At 40.4% G+C, this 26,639-nt stretch overlaps 5 protein-coding genes and 1 non-coding gene across 6 annotated transcripts; 1 reads left to right on the top strand and 5 right to left on the bottom strand.

The window, feature by feature from the left end:
• Positions 1-6,555: 6,555 nt before the first annotated feature.
• Positions 6,556-12,429, top strand: CLUP02_16994 (uncharacterized protein; the record flags this gene model as incomplete). Its single annotated transcript, XM_049295910.1, has 12 exons — positions 6,556-6,596; positions 6,651-6,674; positions 6,729-6,762; positions 6,832-6,842; positions 6,902-6,959; positions 7,037-10,104; positions 10,178-10,190; positions 10,564-10,615; positions 10,719-10,803; positions 10,853-10,975; positions 11,062-11,105; positions 11,189-12,429. The coding sequence occupies 12 exons, from the start codon at positions 6,556-6,558 to the stop codon at positions 12,427-12,429; spliced, it is 4,794 nt and encodes a 1,597-aa protein (XP_049153057.1).
• A 221-nt stretch (positions 12,430-12,650) lies between these two features.
• On the bottom strand, positions 12,651-13,634 carry CLUP02_16995 (uncharacterized protein; the record flags this gene model as incomplete). The annotated part of the gene is made up of 3 exons (XM_049295911.1): positions 12,651-12,791; positions 12,875-13,092; positions 13,154-13,634. 3 exons carry the CDS (start codon positions 13,632-13,634, stop codon positions 12,651-12,653), a joined length of 840 nt encoding a protein of 279 aa, XP_049153058.1.
• A 4,073-nt stretch (positions 13,635-17,707) lies between these two features.
• On the bottom strand, positions 17,708-17,798 carry CLUP02_tRNA312. Its single transcript has one exon. It is a non-coding gene; the product is annotated as a tRNA-Tyr (tRNA).
• Positions 17,799-18,501: 703 nt separating this feature from the next.
• CLUP02_16996 (aromatic prenyltransferase) lies at positions 18,502-19,888 on the bottom strand (the record flags this gene model as incomplete). Its single annotated transcript, XM_049295912.1, has 2 exons — positions 18,502-18,610; positions 18,675-19,888. 2 exons carry the CDS (start codon positions 19,886-19,888, stop codon positions 18,502-18,504), a joined length of 1,323 nt encoding a protein of 440 aa, XP_049153059.1.
• Positions 19,889-21,483: 1,595 nt separating this feature from the next.
• Positions 21,484-23,580, bottom strand: CLUP02_16997 (uncharacterized protein; the record flags this gene model as incomplete). Its single annotated transcript, XM_049295913.1, has 1 exon — positions 21,484-23,580. The coding sequence occupies one exon, from the start codon at positions 23,578-23,580 to the stop codon at positions 21,484-21,486; it is 2,097 nt and encodes a 698-aa protein (XP_049153060.1).
• A 665-nt stretch (positions 23,581-24,245) lies between these two features.
• On the bottom strand, positions 24,246-26,031 carry CLUP02_16998 (major facilitator superfamily transporter; the record flags this gene model as incomplete). The annotated part of the gene is made up of 5 exons (XM_049295914.1): positions 24,246-24,529; positions 24,588-24,963; positions 25,043-25,321; positions 25,381-25,763; positions 25,836-26,031. The coding sequence occupies 5 exons, from the start codon at positions 26,029-26,031 to the stop codon at positions 24,246-24,248; spliced, it is 1,518 nt and encodes a 505-aa protein (XP_049153061.1).
• Between the last annotated feature and the right edge of the window lie 608 nt (positions 26,032-26,639).

Below are 26,639 nucleotides of genomic sequence, written 5' to 3' on the forward strand. Positions count from 1 at the left end.
TAAATTAAAAAAGAAAACTAATAAAAAATAGCATTTTAAAGCTAATATAGTTATTTTAAGTATATTATTATACCTTTTAAGCTAACGAACGCACCCGTAACGTTCTAAGTATATATTTACCGAGCGCTTACTAACTTACTAAATACTTATTATATAATATATATAAACGATTTAATAATCTATTTAATAATAAAAGAGTAGTATATAGAGGATATTAAAAAAGTCCTCTAATGTTTATATTTATATAGGCTTTTTACTAAACTATTAAAGTACTCGTTTTATTAAAAAAGGGTCGAGTTCTTAAGTTATATTATTATATTAAAAAGAATTAAGATTAACTTATTATAAATACGAACGATCACTAATTAAAAAGCGCTAGAGTTTATTAAGGATATCTAAGTATTCTTAGGGTTCTATAACTTCTATCGGAAGTTTATTACTAAATACTTAGGTATTGTTATATTAATAATAATATTATTAAAAATAGAAAAGGGGTAAATAAAGGACTTTTAATAAACTAAAGAAGTAAACGAGGTATTTAATTAGCTAAAGGTTACTTTTATTTTAATAACCGTATTGACGTATTAAAACTTATAATATATTATATAAGTAAAAACCGACGCTTTAGTTAAAGCTATTATAGTAATTTTATTATAATAAGTTAATAAAAAATAATAACCCGTTACTTATTAATTATAGAAGTTTATAAATACGGAGTAGTAATACGCTATAGGCTAATAAAAACTACTTATTATAATAAAAAGGCTAGAGTACTAAGCTTATTATTTTTAGGGCTTTTTATAAAAGTTTATAATTCTAACGGATTACTAAGTACTTAAGGGAGTAATTAGCGCACTAGCGCGGGATTTTTAAAAAAGGCTTATAAAATAAGTATATAAACTATTAGTATTTAATTTTAATTTAGAATATTAGTTAAAGAAAACGAACTTAGCAAACGGTCTATTTAAAAAGCTAAATTATATAAAGGGGGAAGTGTTTTATAAAGACGTTTTTTTTATACTAACTTAAAAACTACGTCTTATTAGCGAACTATTACTTAACGTTTAGTAAAAGATAATTAGTTTAAAAAGATAAAATAATATTATTAAAATATATATTTAAATAATTAAGGCCTTTTTTTATAATCCTAGCTAAATATTAGCTAGTTTTAGGGATAAGGAATCTTTTCCCCTATATTAATAGCGTATTATAGGGCGTACTAATAAAATAATAATAGTTATTACTATAATAACTTAAAATAAAAAAGTAAAAGAGTTATTAATAAACGCTCGTTAATAGTTTAGTAAGGATAAAAAAGAGTTAAATAGAGCTAAAGTTATTATACTAAAATAGTATATCCTACGCCCCGTTATAAAAAAGCTTATAAAAAGTAAAATAATATTTACTTTTTATTTCTTATTAAAAACTAAGGAGCTTATTAAAAAGCTATAAGCTAAAAATAAGTTTTATATATTATAATTAATAAGAGTTCGCGCTATAGTTAATAAGTTAAAAATATATTTATTTAATAAATAGGGTATATTATTTTTTAAAAAAAGACTTATTATTCTTTAAGTAGAGTCTTTTTAAATAGAGATCTTTTATTAATATTACGATAATTATAAAATAGGTTATATAAGAGCTATAAAAACTCTCCAGCTAATTTAAAAAAAGTTTTATTAAAAAGATATTCAATAAAATATTTAAGAATACGTTAAGAACTATAAGTATTATTTAGGAGTTATAACCCTAAAATATAAGCCGTATAAGTAGTTATAGTTATTATTACTACCCTTATATCTATTTTAAAAAATATTTATAAACTTTATTACGGGGCTATTACTAAGCGCTCGTAATAACGGTATAAAATACGATAATATCTTAGTTATTATTTATTATATAATAAAATTTATAAAGTTCCTACTTATTATTAAAATACTTAACGTAATATAAATAATAAATATTTTATATTAAGAGGTCGAATATAAGTTCGGTATGTTTAAAAATATTATTATAAATAGAAATAAGCTTTTTATAAGTGTATTTTAAAAAGAGTTTATTAAAGAATAGGTAATATATTACTAATTATTTATTATATATTACTTATAAACGGATAGCTAAACGGAGCGAACTTATTAAATATTAAAAAAGTATTTAAAGATCTATACCGAGGGCTTACTAAATAAGTAAGTAATATAGCTAAAAGAGGCTAAGTTTATATATAATAATAACTAATATTTTATTATAAAGGTATCCTTATATATAGTATTATATAGCTATTACTTTAAGTACGTTAAATATATACTTAATTATAAAACTATAGTTTACGGAGTTTAGGAAAGGGTTTAAAAAATTAAGGAAATTAGGGCCTAGGCTACGCAAGCGTAAGTATAAGCTTTTAAAAGCTAAGTAGCTTATTATAATAAAAAATATATCTTAAAAGAGTTTAATTATAGAGAGGTTATTAGCTTATTAATAAAAAATATATAATTTAAAAATAATAAATTAGTACCGAGATATATTAAAATAGTAATAGTTAAAAGGGTAGGGAAATAGGCTTATTAAGTATATTTATTAAAGTAATATTAGAAAATATATAATATTTTCTTAGTTTTTTAGCTTAAGCTATAGGGAAATTACTAAATAATTAGCGATTAAATAGTAAATCTTTTAGAGTTAAAGGATAAGTAAAATATTTAAGAAGTTAAAAAAATCGTTACGATATAAAGCGAGAGAGGAAACTTATAATATTTTATTAAATAAGCTAAGTAGCTTACTAAGTATAATACGTAGGAGCTTATTAAGTATTTTAAAAAGGTAGCGGAAATAGTTAATAAATTCGAATATTATAAAAAAAGGGTATATATAAAATAGGATAATAAACGTTAAGTTCGTAATAAAAAGTTACTAAAAATAAGTTAATTAATAATATATTATAGAACCCCTTTTATTTAACTTAGTATAATTTTTGAGAAAAAGATATAGTATTATAACCCTTAGTAATACGTTATTAAGAAATTATTAAAATTTAGCTACGTAAGGGGAGTAACTTATATGATATTAATAATAATAATAGCGGCTTTAGCGTATATTTTTAAAATTTAATAATTAATAATAATAATCCGCTCGGTAAGCGAGAAGCGGGGAAGCTTTATATGCGTACTTAGCTAACTATTTAAAATAAGGTTATTAATTTTATTAATATTATAATAAGTAAGAGGGAGGCGGTTAAAGTTACGTAAAGTATTATATATATTAATAATAATAGTTTATAGAGCGTTTATTACTTAATTACTATTAAAAGCTATAATCAGAAATATAATAAGAGCTATAATAAGAGGTATAACGAGAAGTATAATAAGAATTATAATAAGAAGTATAATAAGAACTATAATAAAAGGTATAATAGGAGCTATAATAAGAAGTAAAATAAAAAGCGAAGTAGGGAGCGTAATATTATTATTATTAATAATAGGTTAGGGATAGGGGACGTTATTTAAAATAACGCTCTCGTAATTTTAATTAAACTAAGGGACCTTAGTAATATTAATATTTATAAAGAACTTATTAACGTCGAACTACTTATTATAACCTATAGCTTTAATTTTAATATAAATAATAGCCTTATTAAGCTATTATAAAGCTTTTATTTAGAGCGAGAGGAGTATAATATTAATTTTATTAAAATTTAAAATAATATAACTAAGGGCTAAGGTACCCTTATTTATATTAAAAAGAGCGTTATAGGTAGGGGTTAATAAGCTATTAATATTAAAGTAGCGGCGCTTATTATAATACTAAAAAAAAGAATTTTTTAAATTGCTATTAAGCTTTTTAAATTCGGTATCCTTATACTAAGACTTATTAAACTTAAACTTAAAGTCGTCCCGCTCGTTATTATTATTAAGAATATAATTAATAATAAAAGTACGCTTCTTAGTAAGAGTTTAAGTCTTAGGATTGCGGGAAATAGGGGTAGCGCTATATATAGTAACGGTATAAGAGTCTTTTTATAGTACTAAGTTAGAGTATTAAGGTTATTTCGTAGAGCGGTTATACGGCTATTATTATAAAAGTAAGCTAGCTAGAAGTAACTAAGGCAGGAGATAATCTTAGTCTTATTATTAATATTAAAGATATTAGTTTAAAAAGAGAAATCTAAGTTAATAAAAAGAAAATTTGCTAAACGATTACTAACGACTTATTATAATTAAAATTAATAAGTTTAAATACTTATAGTTAATAATAAGCTTTTAGAGAGTAGCCTATTTAAAATAGACTTTTTTTATTTTATTACTTATTAACGAGTTAGCGATATAAGTAGCGACCTTTTTTTACGTATTAATAATATAACTAAAGGTATAAAGAACGTAGCTATGCTTATAAGAGTTAAGGCTACCCTATTCCTTAGTATTATAGAACTCTATAAGGGTATTTTAAGTAAACTAAGTAGCGCTATATAGCTCCTCGGGAACCTAAGAAATATCGTTAGTTAATATTTTAATAATAGATTAATAAGGACTTAATAACTTATAATAGAACACTTCTTTTTATTAATTTAATAAATAATATACTTAGTAACGTAAGCACTAGCAATATAAACGAGCTCGTTAATATTATAATATAAGCTAGCTAAGTAGCGTATATAGGGAGTATTATTATAAAAACTATAAAAGCCCTTTTTAAAATTATACTCTATATTAAGTATATTTTAAATACGCAAAATAGTAAATATTTTAATAAATACTTAGCGATAGTATAATAAGAGAGTTATAATTAAGAAACGATACGGAATTAAAATATTATAAAAAGAAAAGTATAGTTATATAAAAAAGAATTTATAGAATAGTTATTAAATAAAAAGAGAAAAGAAAAAGTAAATATATAATTAGTAGGGGAAAAAAATCTTTTATTATACTTAATAACTTAGTAATAATAATAACTACGAGGTTAAGTAGGCTCTTATATATTATAATAATTAAAATACTTTATTATAAATATATATTACTAACTTAGTAACTAGTCGGCGCGCTATTACTAAATAATAATAATAAAGTATCTATTAAATAAGGAAATAAGAGTAATACTTTATTCTTAAATAAGAAAGGATATTATTAACGCTTTACGGAATTTATTATAAATAATAACGTTAATAGCTTTATTATTAATATTAAAAAAAGATATTATATAATAACTTTAGGGACTAAAGTTATATAAGGGGGGAGTAATTATAATAAATTTAAAATATAATTAGTAATAAGACGTTAATAACTTAGTAACTAGTATGTAGATTATATTATAAAAGAACTTTTTAAAAAGCAGAGCCCTTATAAAGGACTTTATAAGCTTTAGTTTTATAATATACTTATACTTATATTATAGCCTCGCTAGTTAAGTGCTCATAGCCTAATCTCTTATAGGGACCTAATTTATAGCTAGAGCCTCGATTATTAATTTTAAATAAGTATAGGAGTTATATAACGATAGAATTTATATAGGAGTATTATATTAATAACGTCTACTTATTATTCTTATTACTATATACTTCCTATATTTTCTAATTATTAAATATAGCTATTTTTAGTCTTATTAAAACCTATTATAAAAAGGAGCTTAGTAAGGAGGATATAATAAATAATTCTACTATTATTAAAAAGCGGTACTTCTTAGCTTATTATATTATTACTTATTTACTTAGTTTAATAAGGGATAATATATAAAATAGTTAAAAAATAACTAGCCTATAGCTACTTAATATAACTATACTTTTTAATAATTCTATGGTATTATTTAGCTTAGTTATACTATTAAATAACACTACTAATACTAAATAAATAACTACTAATACTATTAAAGTCGTTAATTAGACCTTTATAACGTTTATTATTAACTAGTTAATTCCTAAAAAAGCTAATAATTTCTATAAATAATTAAAGCTATTTATAAAGCTTAGGCCTAACTATAATACTTAATGTTTATTTTTTTATAAAATTAAAAAAGCCTTTAATAAAAAGTCCTTTTTATTAACCTTATTTTAATAATAAGTTCGAGTTTTAAAAACTAAAGTTAAGCGTATAGTTCCTAAAAAGAAAAGAGTATTTAAATAGACCTAAATACTAAGTTTATTAATATTAAAAATATAAAGAGGGCTTAAGAAAACGCTAATAAGCGTCTAATTAGTCCTAGTTAAATTATAAAAGTCGAATTACTTAATAAGGGTAATAACTATATTATAATAGTAATAAAAAGTAGTTAATTAATTAACTATAGTTAGTAGCGATGTACCTAGACCTACTTTTAATGGGGTGGCCGAATAGGGGGGGTGGCCGAATGGGGGTGTTCTGACTTATGCAAATGTCAGGGTTTGTTCCGAAGCTGGTGTGGCTGCCGGTCAATTGAACGGAATTGTGGGAGAAAGTCTTGGCTTAACCGTTCCTAATTATTCTCTCATTAATCAAGGCCTGAAAGTGACACAAATATTCGAAATCAGTCGGAACTCACATAAGGGATCGGCGGACACCCGGGCTATGTATTGGCGCAAAGATTACTCACACAATGACACGGCAGGCCGCATGCATGACGCCGGCTAGTTATTGGTCATGAGAACACCATAGCAACTACCATATGCCGGAGGCCAACTGAAATAATAGCAAAGACAACTTGATGTGGATATTGTGTGACCCCGCGTCGACGTAACTGCAGAAAACAAACTTCAACATTGCGGCAAGCCGCCGCAGCGCCCAGCCTGTTCGCTCAATTCCTGTATTGTATAAAGCGCCATGGCCCCCTTTGCTTCCTTAAGATTGACACAACATCTTCTCTCACAACTAGAAGCCTCGAACGTGCATCGACGTTTAAAATGGCAACGCTGAATTCTCTCAAGCGCGATTTGAGGCAACAGGCCGCATCCCATGGATCAGTACATGTATCACCCCAGACCTTATCTGATGCACAATACAGTGCCGGCTTTAGCTTCTTTGAACCAGGTTCTAGATGTACTACATACCGATACTTCATTCTCCCTTAACTATGTCAGGTTCTCAACCCAATTCTTGGCTCGCGTTCGGGCATCTCGGTTCTAGAGATTGGACCTGGACCGCGGAGCGTGCTTGAAGATCTGCCCCGTGATATGAAGCGAAAGATCAAACGGTACACTGCTTTTGAGCCAAATAGTCTGTTTGCTTCAAGATTAGAAGCAGGTCTTCTATCAACTGAGGAGGCTGCCCTGCCATGTCTTGAGACGGGCCCCGACATTAGGAAGGCTCCGTTCGATCCTGAGAATTCACTCAAGGCCCTGGGAGACGATAAGTTTGATATCATTCTGTTTTGTCACAGCATGTACGGCATGACCCCTAAAGAGGACTATATCTGTGCCGCACTTGGTCTTCTCGACGAACACACAGCAAACAGCAGAGCCATACTTTTCCGTAGAGATGGCCCGCTCGGCCTGGCTAGTCTGGTCCCTCATCAAACCTTCAACTTCCAGACCGGTAAAGTTCGCGTGGCAGACACCAATGATTCGGTCGACTCTTTCGCCTCATTCATTGCAGGCTTTGTGCCAAAGTCTGACAAAGTTCTACAAGAATGGCGGGAAAATTGCCGCGCAGTCGGCCGCCGCGACATTGACGACCTCGTCTTCGCTGCGCCTGATATCATGATGACCTTCTCGCGACACTCGACCGCGCTACCAGAATTGACTTCACAGTTGCCGGTAACTGCTGGGGACGTGCATGTCAAGAACCGGGAAGCTCGTCTCTATTGTCCCGCCTCTATGATCAGACCAGGACACATTCATCAAGTTCAGGAGTGTGTTCGATGGGCTTTGGAGCACCGAACTGCGTTGACAGTCGTGGGTGGTGGACACAGCGGTCATTGTGTCTGGCCTCAAACTGTCGCCATTGACATGAGCGCCTTCAATCATGTCCATGTTGTTACAGGGGAAGCTGGACGCCTGGTCATGGCCGGTGCCGGTAGCAAGACGGGAGACATCATCCGCGAGACCATGGCAAAGGGGCTCACTGTGCCTCTGGGGTCTCGGCCAAGTGTTGGAGCAGGCTTGTGGCTTCAAGGCGGCATCGGACATCTGTCCAGGCTCCACGGGCTCGCTTGTGACGCTATTGTTGGTGCGCTTGTCGTCAGCGTCAACTCGGCAAAGATTCTATGCATCGGTCATGTACCTGCGCAACACCAGCCAATCGGTGCCATACGCCCAGAGAACGAGGAAGGACTGCTATGGGCTATCAAAGGAGCGGGAACCAACTTTGGGATCGTCATTAGCGTTGTTTTTGCGGCACAGCCGGCCCCAGCGTTCTTGGTCAGGAACTGGGTCATACCGCTGCGTGACGGCGATGAGGCGCAACGCAAGCTTGCCGAGTTTGACCGGGGTATTGCCAGTCAACTTTCTCGGCATAATTCTGCTGACGCTTATCTATACTGGAACACTGGAAAACTCCATCTCGGCGTTACCATGTACGAAGCTTCGACTGCTGGGGAAGTGCCTAGAACACCCATGCCTATCTCCACACCCGTGGCCACGATTCTGGGTCCGGAGCACAACAGCAAGATCGTTGACAGCGTCAGCCTCTTTGAGACTGAGATGTACATGTCAGGTATGCACGGCGGTCACGCTGGAGGCAAGACATCTTCGTTCAAACGCTGCCTATTCCTCAAGGATATCGGAAGTGCCATGGTTGCAAACGCGTTAGCATCAGCCGTCCGGACTCGCCCCTCTCCGCTCAGTTACCTTCACCTCCTCCAAGGCGGCGGAGCAATCCGTGACGTGCCGGTATCAGCCACCGCCTTCGGCTGCCGTGACTGGGACTTTGCCTGCGTCATCACCGGTGTCTGGCCCCGCGCGCAAGACGGATCTGTTGCTGCCCGGGTGGCGACGGAGTGGGTCTACACCGTCGCCGAGACCTTGCTACCGTTCAGTACCGGAGTTTACGGTGCCGACCTTGGACCGGATCCCCGGGATGCAACGCTGGCAGCTAGAGCCTTCGGTTCAAACGGTCCTCGTCTAGCTCGCCTCAAATGTCTTGCAGATCCACGTCGTGTACTTGCTTACACCTGCCCTCTTCCACTGCGACCAACTGAACCAGGCCTCATTATCGCGGTTACTGGGGACAGCTGTGCCGGCAAAGACTACTGCGCTAAGATCTGGGGTGACTTTTTCAACCGATGTGGCAACATTGCGCGTGTTGCCAGTATAAGCGATACCATCAAGCGGGAGTTCTCGGCGGTTGCGGGTGTGGACTTAAATCGATTGCTCAGCGACCGAGAGTATAAGGAGAAGCACCGGCCGGGCTTGACGGCGTTCTTCCATGACCGCGTACGTGAGAACTCTCATCTACCAGTGGATAACTTCCTAAACGTTGTCTACGGCGCTGCTAGTGCGGATGTACTGCTCATTACAGGCATGAGGGATGAGGCACCTGTCGCAACTTTGGGCCACCTCGTGCCGAATAGCAGACTGATTGAGGTTCGGATCAGCGCCGGATCTGGTGTCAAACAACGTCGGCAAGGATTCTGCAATGACACAGAAGGTCGCGATGACTCACAGAAGGAGGATGGCAAGCGAGCAACGCGTGTAAGGGACTGCAGGCCCAACTTGTCATTCCACAACAACATCGCGGGAAGTGACAATGCGAGAGCCTTTGCAGAGAATCGTCTCTTCCCATTCATACATCAAGACCTAAAACGGCTAAGCGATATGGTGCGTATCGTACCAGACTTCCCAAGTCCTGGCATCGACTTTCGCCACATCCTCGACATTGCCCAGACACCGGGTGGTCTGGCATTATGCACCTCTCTCTTCCAGTCTCACTTCACGGGAATTTGGTCAAATGTCAACGCCATTATCAGCTGCGAGGCGGGCGGCTATATCTTTGCGTCAGCACTGGCGTTGCAGGTTGGTCTACCCTTGGTCCCGATCCGAGAGGCCGGCAAGCTACCGCCGCCGGTTGTTTCTGTCGCCAAGTCTGTGTCCCACATCTCATCGGGGCCGAACATGCTGGGAGGGAGAAGATTTGAGATGGATCAAGATGTGATTCGGAGTGCAACGTCAGTTCTGATTGTAGATGACGTGTTCGCATCTGGAGAAACAGTGTACGCGGTTCTAGAGCTGTTAAAAAAAGCAGGAATAGAGGCTGAGAGAACCAGTGTGATGACTGTGGCTGAGTTCCCGTGCCATCGTGGCAGGCAGATGTTACGTAGTCGTGGGTTTGGACGAGTTAGAGTTCAGAACCTCTTAATTTATGAAGGGCTCTGATGAAATCAGCATTGCAATGAATCCACGCACTACATAGGCCAAGTTTTCATGTAAAATTTAAAACCATTTGGGCGTGCAATGGATGGACAAACAAATAATCCATTGCCGTCATCACTATTCATGCGATGCGACAATGGCTATGATTTGACCATGCCTGAGTCTGACTAATACCTCCTTAACCTTATCCCCCATTTGGCCTGGCTCGATCTCTGACATTCTAGATCCCGGGAACTCTTATAGTGCAAATAGTGTTAGGTAAAATAGGTGAGGTATCAAGCGCCGTGTTGAGAATCTAGAAGAGAAATCTGAAGTGGGAATTTGATGAAGGGCAGGAAGGCAACAAGATGAGTACATGAGCAAATTGCGCCCATCTTGTAACGAGGCAATTGAGCCTTTTCGGTCAATGATAAATGCCAGCTGAATTTGAACATACTTCAAAGACATTTGCAAGTCATGCCTTGGCTTTGTCTATTGACGGTGCTGTTAGACATGTTGGTTAAGAAGTATGCGTTTTGGATGACCATTCTCTTGGTCTGGTTAGTTTTGCTGTGTCGATGACTTGGGCCAACATGCAGTACTACGAAGGAAGGAACTGGATTGGCCGCCGCCGTTGGAAGTGACTAGTCGCGCGAGTAGCGAGGAGACAAAGAATGTTAGACGTGTTCTTCCAACTCCGTTTACCCCGCTCCGTAAGACCCCCAACACTCTGTCCCTGCTTCGTTTTTGCCCTTTGTTTACAGCTCCAGATCTACTTACCTGGACTAGACCGGTGAGAACCACTGCACCCACCTCAGCCGTCCTTTTTACCCCGCGTATCTATCCAAGGCTTTCATCTTGAGTCATCGACCCGCTTAATTGCTGGCACTTCCTTCATTTAACTCCCCGTATCCTGCCTCGTCGTTGTGGCGACCACATCAGCAGCCATCATCACATTTCAGCAAAAAATGACCAAATCAGAGCTTCAGTACTGGGCTCCAAGTGGGGCCATCTTTCCCGGAGGGCCCAGTACATGGTACATTCTCAGTGATGACCAGAGAAGAATAATAGCAGTCACTATGGATGGGCAGCAAGAAAGCGAGGATCTAGCCGTGGAAATCCTCAAGAAAATTATCGATACTCTGCCGGCTGATGTGTACGCAATCAAAGTCTCTCCAGAAGGGAGTTTGGTTTCCATGTCCAACGACCCCGAAGATGACGAAACCTTTTGCGTATATTATCCGCCTCTAGAGGAGGTCCAACGGCCTGAGGGTATCAGAATAATCATTCGCTCTGAGCTCAAGGAAATTGATCGGCTCGGTCCCGACACTGATCTTGTGTCGTATCAGCTACATCCAAACGACAATGAACCAATGAAAGTCGTCTTCAAATACTACTTTATTTTCCAGTTCATTCAAAGGGTTTGGAATGAACTGAATCTGTGGATGCGTCTCCCTCGGCACCCAAATATTGTTCCTTTCGATCGGCTGGTGGTGGATGAACTGAAGGGCCGCGTTGTTGGGTTCACAAGTGTATTTATTCCTGGCGGAACACTTGAGGATGACCAATCCCGCGTGTTCAAACTCAGATGGTTCGAGCAGTTGACTAATGTCGTGGACGTTCTCAACCTGAAGCACGGCATCATGCATCAAGATATTGCTGCAAGGAATCTATTAGTCGATCCGTCGACAGATAGCTTGCAGCTGTTTGACTTCAACTTCTCGGGCCGCATCGGAGGTCCCTGTTATATCGAAAATCGGAACGATGTCAATGGTGTTATCTTCACCCTGTACGAGATCATTACTCGCGATGACCATTTCAGGCATGTGCCCCACGAGGAACAGAACCCGGATGATGTTCAAGGGCTGTCCACGTGGCCCAAGCATCCAGAGGTACAGCTCGACCATCCGGTGTCGGAATATCGATCATATCTCAATCGCTGGGTGAAAAGGAGGCGGGAAGAGAAAGGTATCTCTGTTTATACGGAAGCGCCAGAGCCAATAGACTGGCCTCCGCTCCAAACTCCGAGAAGAGAGTACACCGCCGTTGATAAGGAAGGAAATGAAACTGTCCAGCTGAAAACGGATTGGAGCAGATTACGCCGCAACGAGAGAAAGGAAGGCAACATCACGCTGGAATGGCAACGCCCACCGCGGAACAAAGTTTTGCAAGATGATAGGAGTTAAGTGATATGGGAACAGTAAATCATAAGACGAGTGCAAAAAGGTCACCCAAATAATATTTTCTAGAGCGAGCTCACATTTTGCATTTCTTAAGCCGAATTCTAAACAGACTTAAGTGGACAAGTTATCATATCATACTATTTAAAAAGGTGCCTGATGTCTATTGCCTTACTCGAAACTTGGGTTAGTTCAATAACATTGAAGTAAGGTATGCCAGGACTGCGTCAAGAGTTCTGGAACCCATCATATTGACTTGAAAGTTCTTGCATAATACCGGCCTCACGCACTGACAAAACTTCCTGGAGGAACTTCTCCTTACGCAAAGGCCCTGGCCAGCCGCACCCATAATACAAGTTCTTGATACCCTAGAAGATGCCATAGGTAAGTCAGCACTCACGTTTTATGCATATGGAGAGAAAGTCACCGGTTGATGCACGTGTACGCTCACCTCCGATCCAGAGTCCCCGCTCTGCAAAATGCTCTTCCCGAGATCTCCCGCCGCAGGAGCCGGCACAAGTGTTAAAGAAGAAATCTGGGTTCGAATCTTGTCAAAGAACTCTTTAAACGAGAGAGCCTTTGCTTTGAGCCACCACATCTGCTGTTCGTCGACCTCAGCAGGCTCGTCGTCGAATAAGTAGTATTCATCCGCGTGAGGATAGACACAGCCTGACAGATGAGACGCAGTGGATCAGTAGATATCTGGCAAGCTTGGAGGGTTTGATATCACCTCGATCGGTATCGATTACCCAAGTGATTCCTATCTCCGACTCCTCACAAGTCAGGGTGATGAGATGCGGTGGCATTGGACCGTCAAAAGGCGCCAGGCCAAGTGCACAAAACGACCTCTTGTACCAGTTGACTCGGCGGCCGTTCTCGGGCTGCCAGTGCTCATGTAGGTAGGAAATAGCCATGGACGCGAAATAGACCTCGGTGTTCTTTTTGCGGGGATAAGGAATATGTCGAAGTAGTTGAATGACCTTGATGTCGCGACCCAACATTTGCAAGGCGTTCACATTCAGGTCTTCGTCGGACCATCCCGCGGGCTCCGGTGGCCAACGGACATCCTCGGGCTCGAAGTAAGCCATGTCAATCAGCAGTTGATAGTGTTTTTTGATGAGCAATACGAGTTCATCGTGACTGTAGACGAAGTTTTCGGCCTTGGTGGTACGCTTCTTGCGGCGGGTCATGGCTAGAGTGCGCAGGTACATGGCTGAGTGGAAGTTGTTGACGGGAAGATCCACGTGAAGTGAGGGAAATGAGGGGAACACGCGGTTGGAGAGGCGAGGGTGTCAGGTGCACTTCTATAGGCACACACGCCTATTGGATGTAAGGGGTTCTTTGAATGAAACCGACATGCAGGAGCCAGAATCAGATCGAATGATGCCAACAGATGTGCTCCTACTATCCAGCAGCAGCGCTTATACCCATTCAAATTAATCAAACAAATAAGTCAAACAAACAGTCAAATATAGGAATTTTAGTAAGTTAAATAATTAAATATCGTAAGGCCCTATATTTAACGTATTTAATTAAATATAAGGTTGCTTAGAAAAAAGAAAATCCGGGGCCGGGCTAATTAAAAATCGATATTCTTAACTATACCCTATAGAAGTTTATAATTAAGAATATAAATACTTAGAGCGGGATTCGAACCCGCGACTCCTTATTTATAATTATAAGTTCGGTATTATATTACTTAACTAAATAAATTATTAATAATTATTATAAAAAAAAAAGCCTAAGTATTATAAAGCCCTAAATTTAGTATCTTATTATATTTAAAAATTTAAAAAACCTCTAGTACCCCCTTTTCTTAATATTAATAAAACTAACGAAGTTATATATTATTATTTCTAACCCTTTACGACTATTATAATTATCGTTAATATCAATTAAATTATATATTAATTAATTTACTATATTATAATTAATTAATTAGTAATAAGTCGTACGATCTTTAGCGCATAGCTACTATTTCGGATTACTTCGTAACTATAAACCTTAACTAATACTAGCCTCGTATTATTAACTAATTTTAATAATTATAATAGCCTCCTCGCCCTTTTAAAAGTAATTTAAAAAGAGAGGACTTTTATTAATAACGATTTAATATTATAAAAGGGCACAAGGCTAAGGAAGTTATAGATCCGCTTAAAAAAGGTCTTTACTTAAGAGATCTATAATAAAAATATTTAAAATAAAGTTTTCTATTTTTATTATTATTATAATAAAATAAGTATCGTTACTTACTTTAAAATAGTAATTACGAGCTTAGTAACGGCTTACTTAAAATTAAAATACTAAGTAATAGATCGAAGCTTTAGTAAGTTATTATATTTATTAAAATCCTTTAAGTATAACTTTATATTAAAAAGATAGAAACTTACCTCTAGTATTATTATAAAGGGCTAAGTAACGAGAATTAAAGAATTAGTAATTAGGTATATTATTAATAATAATAGCCTATTTATAACTTTCTATAATCCTTACCTCCGGGCCCTCCTCTATTAGTTAAATTATAATATTACTAACGAACTCTTATTATTATATAGAAATATGAAAAAGGAGCTAAGTAAGATCTTTATTAAAAAGAAAAATATAATTAGGGTAGAGATCCGGAGGTTAATAACGAAAGTCTACTTATTATTTAATTTATAGACCTTATTAACGCAGAATACTATTATTATTATCTTTATTTATTTTTTAAACTATACTAAGTAATAAATATAATACCTTATTATTCTATAACGATAGTATAATACTTATAATAGGGTTAATATTATTTAGATTATAAAATCGGTAATAAATAACTAAGAATTAGGTAACTAAGTCGGAGTAATTATTTATAATAATATCTTAAATAACGATACTTACCTAGGTTACTTATATCTTATATTATCTTATACTTATATTTAAGAAAATATTCTTAACTAGAGGATAAAGTACTATAGTTATATTCTTAACCTCGTTAGTAAGGCCTTTTTATTTAGTAATAATAAAAAGGTATTTAAATAAGAATTAAATATATTAATTAATACTAAGTAACTTTAAAAAGATCTAAGCCTCTAGCGTATAAAGGGCCCTATTAATAAGCTTCGGAACGTTATTAAATTTATTTACTCATCATTTTAATAATATAAAGCCTTCCTCGAGGTTAATAATAAGACTAATAAGAACGATATATTTACTCTTTTTAAAGAGTTATTATAAGAGCTTATACTAATGCTTAATAATAATATAAAGTAGAATTTAATATACTTTATAATATAGCGCTCTTTATAAAAAAAAAAGTAGATTTATACTTTTTTAGTAATTAGTCGAGCTTATAAAGATCTAAAGTAACGGATCCCTATTAAGGACGTTCTTAATAATAATAACTAGTAGCTATTAGCCGAGCTAAAAGTAGTACTTAAGCTACTTTACTTCTAAATAATAAAATATTAGGGCTAGGGTAAAGGAGATAGTTATAGCTATTTATAAAAAGTAATAATAAGTCTCGAGTACCTTATTAACCGTTTTGAGGAGTAAAAGAAGTTATATAATAAACTTTTTAAAGAAGAGATAAATCTTACGGCTTTTTAAATTATAGTATCGTAATTATAATTAATATAAGTAATACTACCTCGTTAGTAATTAGCTCGTTATTAATTTATATCTTAACCTCTTTTTTAACCTCTAACTTTGAATAGTATCCCTCGTTATATTTAGTTTAAATATATACTTAGGGAGCGGGTAGAGCTACTTTTTAATAATAATTTTAACTCGCGAGGATACTTTTAATTATTAATTATTAATACTTAATAAGTCCTTAATAAGTATTATACTAAGTTAAGTAACTCTCTATTTTACGCTATAATAATTATCTTTTACCCTAAGTAAAGATTAAAATAGCTAAAAAAGAGATAGGATATACCTAAGTAGAGCTACTAACTATTTAATACGAAAAAGGGACTTTATAATTACTAATAAAAATAGTATATAAACGAGATAATAAGTCCTCTTCCTCCTCGTTATCTAAGTCCTCCTCTTTCGCTATAATAATTATAAACTACATTTAATACCCTTATAATTCTAAAGAGTATTATAAAAGACTTATAGTACTAGTAATACTTAATATCTTAAATAATAAACATAATAATTAACTACGCGCCTAAGTTTAATTAATATTACTTATAGATTATCCTTTAGCCGGTCCTTAACTTAATTTAATAATAGATTAACTATTAGCTAACCTATTTAATATTAAGTAAGCTTATACTTAATATCTTTACGATCTTTATAATAATAATAGACTACGAGAGGATATTTAGCCTTATAAAGTTAATTTTAACTTTATAGTAATTATTAATAAGATCCTCTATACTAAAGGAGGTCTAATATCTTAAGAACTAGCTTTATAGTAGTACTATAGAAATAAAAAGTTAATTTTTTAATTAAAAAAGCTAATCGAGGTAAAGTCTATAAGTTAGTATTATAAGGACTTTCGCAATAGCTTTATTTAATTCTTAATTAGGAAATTAGTTAAATCTATTAATTAATTATTAAATAATTAAATATAGCGCGAGAAATGAGCTAAATAATCAAATACGAACCTTATATTTGATTTGTTTATTTGGGTATAAGCGCTGTCCAGCAGGCCTTTATTGGAAGTCGAAACCAAGAGTAGTATTCGCAATATAGCTGCATGTCAACTCAACCACACACAAGGAAAAGTACCCTGTCGATACACTCATATTAACACCATCCATAACAAACTGCGGGAAAATCGTGATCAAAGCATTTTTGTCAGTAATCTGTTTGATGACACAGGTGAGTTGCCCAAACTTCAGTATCTGGCATGGGGCCCCAGAGCAAGAGTTGCTGCGATTGGTGACATTCCTACTTCGCTCATTTCCACCTACTCATATAGGTAGGGAGGTCTGACACGGCTAATATCGCTTTCTCAGAAACTCTGGTTATCGCTATTGGAAAGGTAGGTGTCATTTCAAAGTAGATAGTCAGGCATGCATTTTACATCCACTAAAAGTCTACGACCGAAACAAAAGAGTCGTACAACTTGCGCCACTCACTCCAATGGTTGAACAAACGCGAGGAATCCGTCTATTTATCGCATCGAGTGCGAGTTGATCCAGGACACAGATACGTACTTTCACAACAGGTAAAAATGAGTCTGAACACATTTGGGTTACCCCGGCAAATAAAAAATGTGGAATGGGGTTTAAAGTAAAGCTGGAGAGATTTGTAGCTCTGCGTGGAACACAAGCAGCGCAAAAAGATAATCTCTCTCCTTCCAGAATCGAACTAGAGACCTTTCGATGACAAGGGATGAACCATTACAGTCGAACGTGATGAACCAACTACACCAAGGAGAGGACGATCAAGGCTATGCCTTGCTCGGTGTGGGTTGGTGCGAGAAAGAAATGCCTCAAGAAGCCTGGCGATGACCCACCGTTTCGCCCTCCAAATCCACCTCGAGATTCAGCATCTCAAACCCTCTACTAAAGGACAATGACAATTTGTTACTCTATTAGTATCTCGAGAGTGGCGGCTTATCACAGCATCTCTTAATCTACTGAATATGATCCCGATGGTGCAATAGATGGACTGAGGCGTCCTATCCTCTGTCAGTCCTTTTGTGGGGAATTCTAAAGTCTGACTAAGTAAAACATGTAAGATTTGAAAAGACGCGCAGGACCGGATCTATCTTTGAACTCCAGTTGAAACCCCTTTCCAAAATTAATACGTATGAGGTTATCACCAGGTAAGTATGAAGCAGTGCATTATACACGGACTGGACAAAAACAAACGTCTGTATCAATTTACAATTGTATCTGAGTCTAAACCTATATGGTAAGATTCATTGCATGTCTGAACGGTAGTGGGTGGCGTCGTTGTATTGGGAAGCGTGCATATCATTTCCCGCAACTGTTGTGCAGAGGCTCTTGCCGAGGTCGTCTCACATTCAGTTTGGCACCAATACTCCCACAGCGAGTTTGAAGATAGCAATCTGAATATTTCGTGTTATCAATTTCGAAAATAAGTGAAAATCAAAATTTCAGAGATTGATGACCAAGCTTAGTCCCAGAACTTTGGCCCGAGGTAGGCGGTAAAGGCTACATTTTCCCCGCCTCCCGTCGAGACGATTGATGCCATGTTATGCAGGCTTGTATCCCTCTCATCGCCGCTATGTTCAAAGAATCAGTTATTGTTCATGAGTGTGAGCTTCTGAAGTAGATTAGGTAACTCACAAGACGCATTGAACAGCAGCCTCAATATCGTAATGCCCCAAACCCTGCGTCTGTAGCAAGCGCTGGTAGCGACGCACGATCCCGGGCTCGTCGCGCGCGTATTGCCATATAGGCACGTACATCTTGACCACCGGAACTGCGTTGCCCGGACCCAGCTCAAACGTTGGATTAAGCCCACAGTACTTGCTTTCCGGTTCGCGCAGAGACTTTTGCAGTCCCTCTCTATCAGTCAGAGAAACGTCTTCCATATCCATAAGGAGGGGCCAGAGAGTATCTAGATACTTCGGTGAGGGGACACGACCACCCATAGTGATGACACGACGGGCTGAGGCGAGCGAGTTAATATGTGTATGGGTGTAGACTTTGAATCGAGGCTTCATCTGGGGCCCCAGACAGTCGATGGCAAGGAAATGTATGAGGTTATCCTTGCCATCAGAGGTAAGAAATGATCGAACCATTTGCCAGGATGCTAGCAGCTCCTTATCACCACCGGCAAGTCGTCTCAGAATGGACTCTGTGACGTCTAGTAGGTCCTTGTCTGTTGCAAGAGCTTTGAGCTGCGGAAACAAATACAGCTTCATATTAACAGCCGGGCTGCCGCTATCAACGGGCTCGAGATCGAACGCAACGAAACAATTTTGCTGAGGCAGCGCACCGGCCGCGTCACTGCGACCAGCATGCTTCTCAAGTAGCCCGGCCTGCTCCTCTTCAGTGAGGAAGATTGAATCGAAAAAGTTATCCAGTCGATCACGGTCTGCATGGCATGCAGACGCGAAATCTTCACATTTCTTTCGTAGATCCTTTTGCCCTAGGGGGTCATCGACCACATGGCTCTCAGCCAGCGGCTGTACTGAAAACCGTACTTTGGCCTTTTTATGAGGCGCAAAGGCGATGCTTAGCTCGTATGGCCCATGGTTGTGCGTTCCGATGTAATGCGGCCAGTCGGCCGCGCGAGGCGGGTTGAGACGGGGAACCACAACCTCACGCGCAAACTTGAGATAGTGCTCCTGCGCCTCGGCTGAGTAGGAGCCCGTCCAGCGTAAAAGCGAGGAGAGAGTGTCTTGGATGGTGGGATCCCATGAGGAGACGAGTGGTTTTCCTTGGAAATTTCCTTTAATAGCGAAAGAGTGATCGACTCTGCTGTAGAGGTTGGAGATATCTTTGGTAGCACGATTGCCGTCGGGGACAATGGTAGACTGATAAGTTTCTGTCATGTTGAGGTTGTTGATGTCCAGAGTCGTATTCCTGATTAGCTGCTAGGCATTCGTGTCTTCCGCATCCACCATCACCTCTTCTTTTTGAACGTTTTATATCTATATGCAAGGTCCGTGTCCTCTTAGACGTTCAATCATGGGTTGAGTTGCCGGCAAAGCCGGTGAAGCTAGGGAGGTCGCGACTAGTTGCCGTTTTAGGACTTTCAACACGTCGCCAGCCAGAGGCATTCATTCCGCAGAAAGTCAATGATTTCGAGATGATTTTAGCTCTTTAGAAGCAAAGTTGCTTTCAGAGAGCGATGAGAATTCGAATACGTGTCCGAGGACCCGGTATGCACAAGCCAAACTAATCGACAACGCTTGATAGGCTATTGGATTCGAGATGACAAAGGTTATTTCTCATGAATGAAACTGAACTCAAAGAGAGCATCCGACCGCACTGTTCTTTGCCCCACCCCGATAAGCCGGCTTGACAGGTCTCGAATGACAGTTCGAAATGTCATGTTGGCTTCCCTGTCATGGACGGTACCAATCAACATGCATCGAGCGGGAGTTCATAAAGGATTGATAAAGCACGAGCAGCTCCATGGCTCCGTCTTAAACACTGGCGTTGGCACACAACCAGCTTTCAGGCTCAAACCATATAAGCGCCAGATTTTCGATGGACGGCCCGAGATAACCACAATATTCCAACGGCTTTTTGGGACTGCAACTTTCGCTTGTAGTTTTCACGCATTCGTCCACACTCTATGAGATTCGCCCACACTCTATGAGATTCGCCCACACTCTATGAGATTCGCTCACACTCTATGAGGAAGCGCCAGCATTATAGCCGCGAACACGCCCTCGGTGCTGCAGTGAAGGCAACCGGAGGATTGCACAACGTGAAAAGCTTCAACCTAATAATAAAGCACCACCACCTTCTTCTTTCTGACATCATTCTCACCCTCTTCAACATCCAGTCCCTGACAGAGTTACCCACCCCCATATAATCAATCCGGATCACAACCCTTTTCAGCACTAATCCTAAGTTCAGATGGCCTCCTTACCAACCCTCACCCCCAGAAAGTCGAAGCTCTTCTTTTCTGTCAAATGTCCTCGGCATCTTCGACCTCAACGTCCTCGCCCTCGCCCACTGTCCTGATTTATCTTCATAAGCGGATACCCTTGCCCCGTACCTCCCTCAGTAATGACTCTATTTCCCTGAGTGTGATGAAAAGAACCTAACACGATACATAACACCATGCATGAATTCTCAACTTCAATCAGCATCTCTATTCTATTACTTCCCTCCTGAGTCTCGTTCGTCCCATAACCCCGGTAATCGTCAGCGTGCAATCGACTCTTCTCGGAATCGCTTGTACGTCTTCCGTCCGAGCTTCGAAATAAGTTTCACCAGCCCGCTGAGTAAAAACATTCACGGGCTCCGAAAGCTTGTACCAGACGCCCATCAGTAACATGCCAAGGCCCATACGCTACGACAGAAGCAAAGCAAGGATATAGAAACTATCAGGCTGTTCTTATCTTCTAATACTTTCCTGGGTGAATAAGCCCAAGACGTGTGGGTAAAGCTGTTGTGTCGTTGATCACCACGGTCAACCTACGATGACCTGTCTAGTATGCAGGCTCCTGAATGCATCCGAAAACCAATCCTCTTCATCCACGTTCAGATCCGCATATAAATCTGGTTCGCCCAGAAGCAACGTCTTACCCGCGACTTTCCAAGCCCCCTTTTCATCCTCGTCATCTGCCGGCACCAACAACCAAGCCCTCATCCATGCGCAGTCTTCATGCAGCAGATCTGTAGGCACTGCCACCCGCATTCGAGTGTCGATATCACTCTCTCGGAAGTTCTTTGTGAAGCTGAAGCCCGTCAATAGTGCGGATTTGCCATCGCGTGCACACGGAAGGCGCAAGGCCATCGTCGAAATCCAGTAGATGGATCGAGGATCCGTAATCCAAGTCAGAAATTCCGTGGCAATTTCGACTGCAATTTGGTCTTCACTGCCAACCCCGCCTCGATCGCTCTTGGCAAAGGCTTTGAGCAAATCTTTCGCGTTGGGGAGGAGATCCTCGTTAACTTTGAAGTCTGCAAAAATGCCCGTGTTGTAGTTCCACTTCACCACTTCACGATCGAGCTGGACCCAAAGCCGCTTCAGCAAGTCTGGCCCACTCGACAGCACAGCAGCAAGGAACCGTCGTCGCGGCATATCCATATCCTCTTCAGCCTGGAACTCCGGCATCTTGATCTGCGCTTTGAGCGGCGGAGGAGTATTCCGTATAATATCTGGAAATATGGCATATGTGCGCCGAAGCTCCTGCTCCGAAATCCACAATACACCACGGTTGAAAAAGACCATGTCGATTTCTATCTTGTTAAAGCTCACAGCATGGATCCCTTTGACGCCGCCCAATGTGAACTTGTTGAGCGTGGTATCCGCCGCCGTGATAGGTCGAGCAAGCCATGATCCCTTTCCGTGGAATGCCAGGGGATCCATGTTGGTGAAAGCAAGGGGCATCTTTTCGCCTGCTGCTAGAGCCAGCAATACCGCCAGAAAGTACACTTCGTCTACTGTTGGCTCCTCAGATCTGAAGAACGCCAGACCAAGTCCGATGAGGTTGAGACACACGCTAAGCCTGTCACCGGGCATCAGGCATCCCGTCTGGGCGATGGCGTTGAATTTCGCCATGAAGCTGGACCTGATCACGCCGGCTTTGCCTTCTGGGTTATCAAATCGAGGAGACGTCCGATTCGCGAACCCGGAAAGGATTGGGTTGAGGTAGACGCTCCGTTCATTCCGATGGCCGAGTTGAACTGTTATCGTTGCCAGGATTGCGTGCAGTGTAGTCCACTCTACTGTCATAGTCCTGTCCTCGCCAAGTCCCAGGATGAAAACGGTATTGTGAACTCGTTGATGTCGTTTGTCACTCCAAGGCTCAGCAACAACGAATTCATGGTAGCACCATGAACGCTGCCACCACCGCGCAGCGGCCACTTTATCGTAGAGCGAGATGAGCAGCGAAACTTCCTTGTCATCGGTCGGACCTTTTTCGAGTACATACGGAGACCGATAACCATCGTAGAGTTCAAATAGCCCAGACTCGTCGTTGGTGAGCTCGACATCCTCCAGAAGTACGACCAGCTTGCGGCAAGATTTGTAAACAACATCCATCGATGCGATAGCTCTTTGTTGCTCGAACTCATCGCGTTGGTTGATGCAGACCTGGTCTATCCACACTCCCTCACGTGGATGACCTCGTAATTCTAGGATTGCGTCGGCAAAGCGCTTGCCAACTGGCCACACCCCTCCAGGCTCTGGAACCGATTGAGGTGTCCCCGGCCAACTCGGGTTGTGCCAACTGTAACTGATGGCTAGAAATTGTCGGATCACGAAACGACTGTCGAATGGGATCCCGCTTGGGCTCGAGCAAAGCAGCCGGAAAGGAGTGTCGAGAATAACGTCTGAGGTGCGTCGCTGGAAGCGTTCCGCAGCTTCTGCGGACCATGCTTGGAGGTTGCGGAGAATGAGATCGGCTTCATCGCGGCCTGAATCTAAGCTGCCAATGGCCTCGGAGAAGAGATTGAACTTGTTGTCTCTGGTCAATGACAGCTTGAAGAGATCCGGCGAGAGTTGTTCGACTTCAAGAGTCTTTCCAGCTTGCGCAGTAGAGTATTCGATGAGGCCAGACATTTTTGATAGTCTACCACAAGCTACTTGCGTGGCTGTCTGTTGCCAAACCAGACCAGAAGTGGTGAGCCACGGAAGGATTAGAAGGATTGAATAGACCTATCGGATCTTAGAGGGACTCTTGTGCCAACTGGGGTAAATTTCTGCTGCACCATGAAATCTGTGATGTATAGGTAGTATGGTCAAGAAGAAGTGAAGTGCGGTGTGATATTCTGGTCAGTCCCCTCCCAGAAGTGTGTGGGTCGTTTATTCAGCTGAGTATCCGCAGCTCCTCGATGTGTGGTGTGATCGCCCAGGCTGCAGCAAAGCCTCAAACGGGAATTCTTGACCCTTTCTGGTTAGTAGTTCGGCCAAGCCTCTTTGCCTTAAAGCTAATCATGCCCCAAACACTCAGCTCATCTCACAATCATGGTCTACTCACCACAACTCTATTTGAACGTTTTTCCAAACACCATCGCGATGATTCAAAGCAAATCGCATCCAAATATCTCACGGTGGTGCAGGCAAGCCAAACAGTATACAGGCATGAGTTCGTTGAGTCTAGATAATAAATACAGACTTGATAACATATACACGTGTGAGCTTCGCAGTGGGTATCTCAACCTGACCGGTTTTCACACTTTGCTGAGACATAACATAGCTCGCCATATCGAATCATCACTGCGCTCTCACAAGAACCAGCGGAAGTGAGGGCTCTTAGGTCCATCGCCCAACTTCGATGTCGGGACTTCACTAGCAGTCAAGGTAACACCCTCGGCCCGGTTTCTCTTTCGGTTGTCCCACATCATGAAGAATCCCAGAGCAAGCGCGCATGAGGCACCGGCCACGCCGAATGCTGCCGTTGTGATCAATGCGGGCGCGTATTTTGGAGCATCTGGCTTGCGGAATATGTTGCTGCTCACAAGATCCATGAGGTTGGCCAGTGGAACACCGATTGAAGTCAGAAGTACACCTGCAGTCTCGATGTCAGTCTCTATCAGAGAAGCAAAACTTTCTTGGTTTTTACTTACGCTGATTTTCGTTGACAACATTGTTGTTGTACCAAGTCGACAGAAGCACACTCGGTGCTGAAGTTCCCCAAGTCATCATGAAACAAGCATAGTATGCGAATTTGGTCTCAGCTTCGACATCGTCAATGGCAGCGTAGATGATGAAGCCGATGAACGTGAGCATGAAACCCAAGGCGATGAATGGGAACCGAAGTCGTCGCCAATCCGAGAGGAAAGCCAGGATGAGAAGCATGGCAGCACCGCTGACGTTCGGGGCCACTGTGTAGAGGTTCGTCTTGATGGTGCTGTATCCCAAGCGTTGCACGATCTGGGGCATGAAGAGACCAACGCTCTGGAGGGGAACGCCAAGGCAGATTTCGATGGCGAGAAAGCCGAACTGTGTCAGATTTAATCAGTAAGAGCCTTCTTTTCAGAAAGTCAAAGTGAAAGAAGCCGAAGAAGGGGCAGATGCTTACCGTCGTCGGATGCTTGAAAACTTTGGCTGCTTCTCGGATCTTCATCTTCTCTCCAACCACGGATGAGCTGTCGACTCGGATGCGGTGGTGGGCAAGTCGCTTCTGCTCCTCCGTAAGGAACTTCGCCTCCGCAGCGCTACGCGGAAGATACCAGAACGCAAAGAAGGAGAACAAGATGGTGGCAGTGGCCTCAATGATGAAGAGCCATCGCCAAGGATGCAATTTGGTGTTGGTGATGTGGAACACGCCGAATGCCAGAAGACCGGAAAATGCGTTTGCCTACGATATGTCAATCACGAAGCCCACGAGTACGTCATAGGTAGTAGAGGGGCAATTACGATGTTTGAAGCGGCGTAGAAGACAGCCAGCCGTCGCGCAAGCTCACCGCGACGGTAAAATGTGGTGAGATAGTAGATGACCAGTGGGAAGAACGCCGACTCTGCCATGCCGAGGAACCATCGCGATGCAAAGACACCGCCAACGTTTTGCGCGGCAGCCATAAGCATCGTCATCGTGCCGAAGGTGAACATGAGAATCGGGAGGACGACGGCCGGGCCGAATTTCTTGCCGATGAGGGCCACAAACGGCGCGGCCGCGACGAAGGGCACGAAGAAGATGCTGACGATGAGGTTGTACTGGCCATCTTTGAAGCCGAGATCCGTGCTCAGGCCATCGGTTTCGGCATTTCCTAGGTTTCCCTTATCGAGTGCGTTGAACAGGTCTGGTCGAATAAGTACGTATGAGCGACCACGAGCACATCCTCTAGCGATTGAGAGCGGGAGATGCTACTTACACATCACGGCTAGCACAGGCAAGATGTGAAGGTCCAGCTTTCTGCAGAGGGCCCTCTCGGCGGCTTTGTCGACGACTTGAACCACATCGTCGTCGTAGTCGTTCTTCTTGACGTTCTCGCCATCCACGGATCCATCGCGAAGTGATCCTTCAGCGCGTGTCGCTGGGGTGATCTTGTTGTCCTTTGCGGCCTCCATTATGCGTCTCACGGGCCCTTATGGCTAACACTACAGGAAAGATGCGAAAGGAAAGTTCAAGAATCGTGGTTGGGAGACTCAAGTGGTGCAAACCGCGAGGGAGAGGGAGAAAAATGCAAGGTTACAGTTACCCCAACTGGGACATTGCTGTCCGTGCCTTAGTAGACACATACGACACACATAAGCTTCGGATGGAGTCTGCTGCAGTAGCATTCGCTGATCCAGCATATCCTTTTCCTGATTGACGTATCTCTCATCCCGGTCATCTAGCATCCTTGTGGCTGGTTCGTAATGATGAGAGACAAGCTCGTTGGCGGCCAGAGATAAGAGTGATACTCCAAGCGGGGTCATACAACCACGCGCACTCTCCTGCTCTCTTCGGGTATCCCATCTCGGCCATCCGTCAGCAAGGAACTGTCCGATTGGGTGAGTTCTAGCCTCCATGTCGGCTCACGGTCGGCGAGGAGTTGCGACGAGAATTTGTATGTTCACACGAATCGCGTTACGATACCTAGCGTCTACAGAAGCAACGACGTAGATGTCCAAAGTCGAACACCCTGCTGTGGACGTACGCTAGTTTCCAGGATTCCAGGACTGGTACCACGCAC

This window comes from Colletotrichum lupini, chromosome 9 (genome assembly GCF_023278565.1).
Source record: "Colletotrichum lupini chromosome 9, complete sequence".
In the NCBI taxonomy this organism is placed as follows: Eukaryota; Fungi; Ascomycota; class Sordariomycetes; order Glomerellales; family Glomerellaceae; genus Colletotrichum; species Colletotrichum lupini.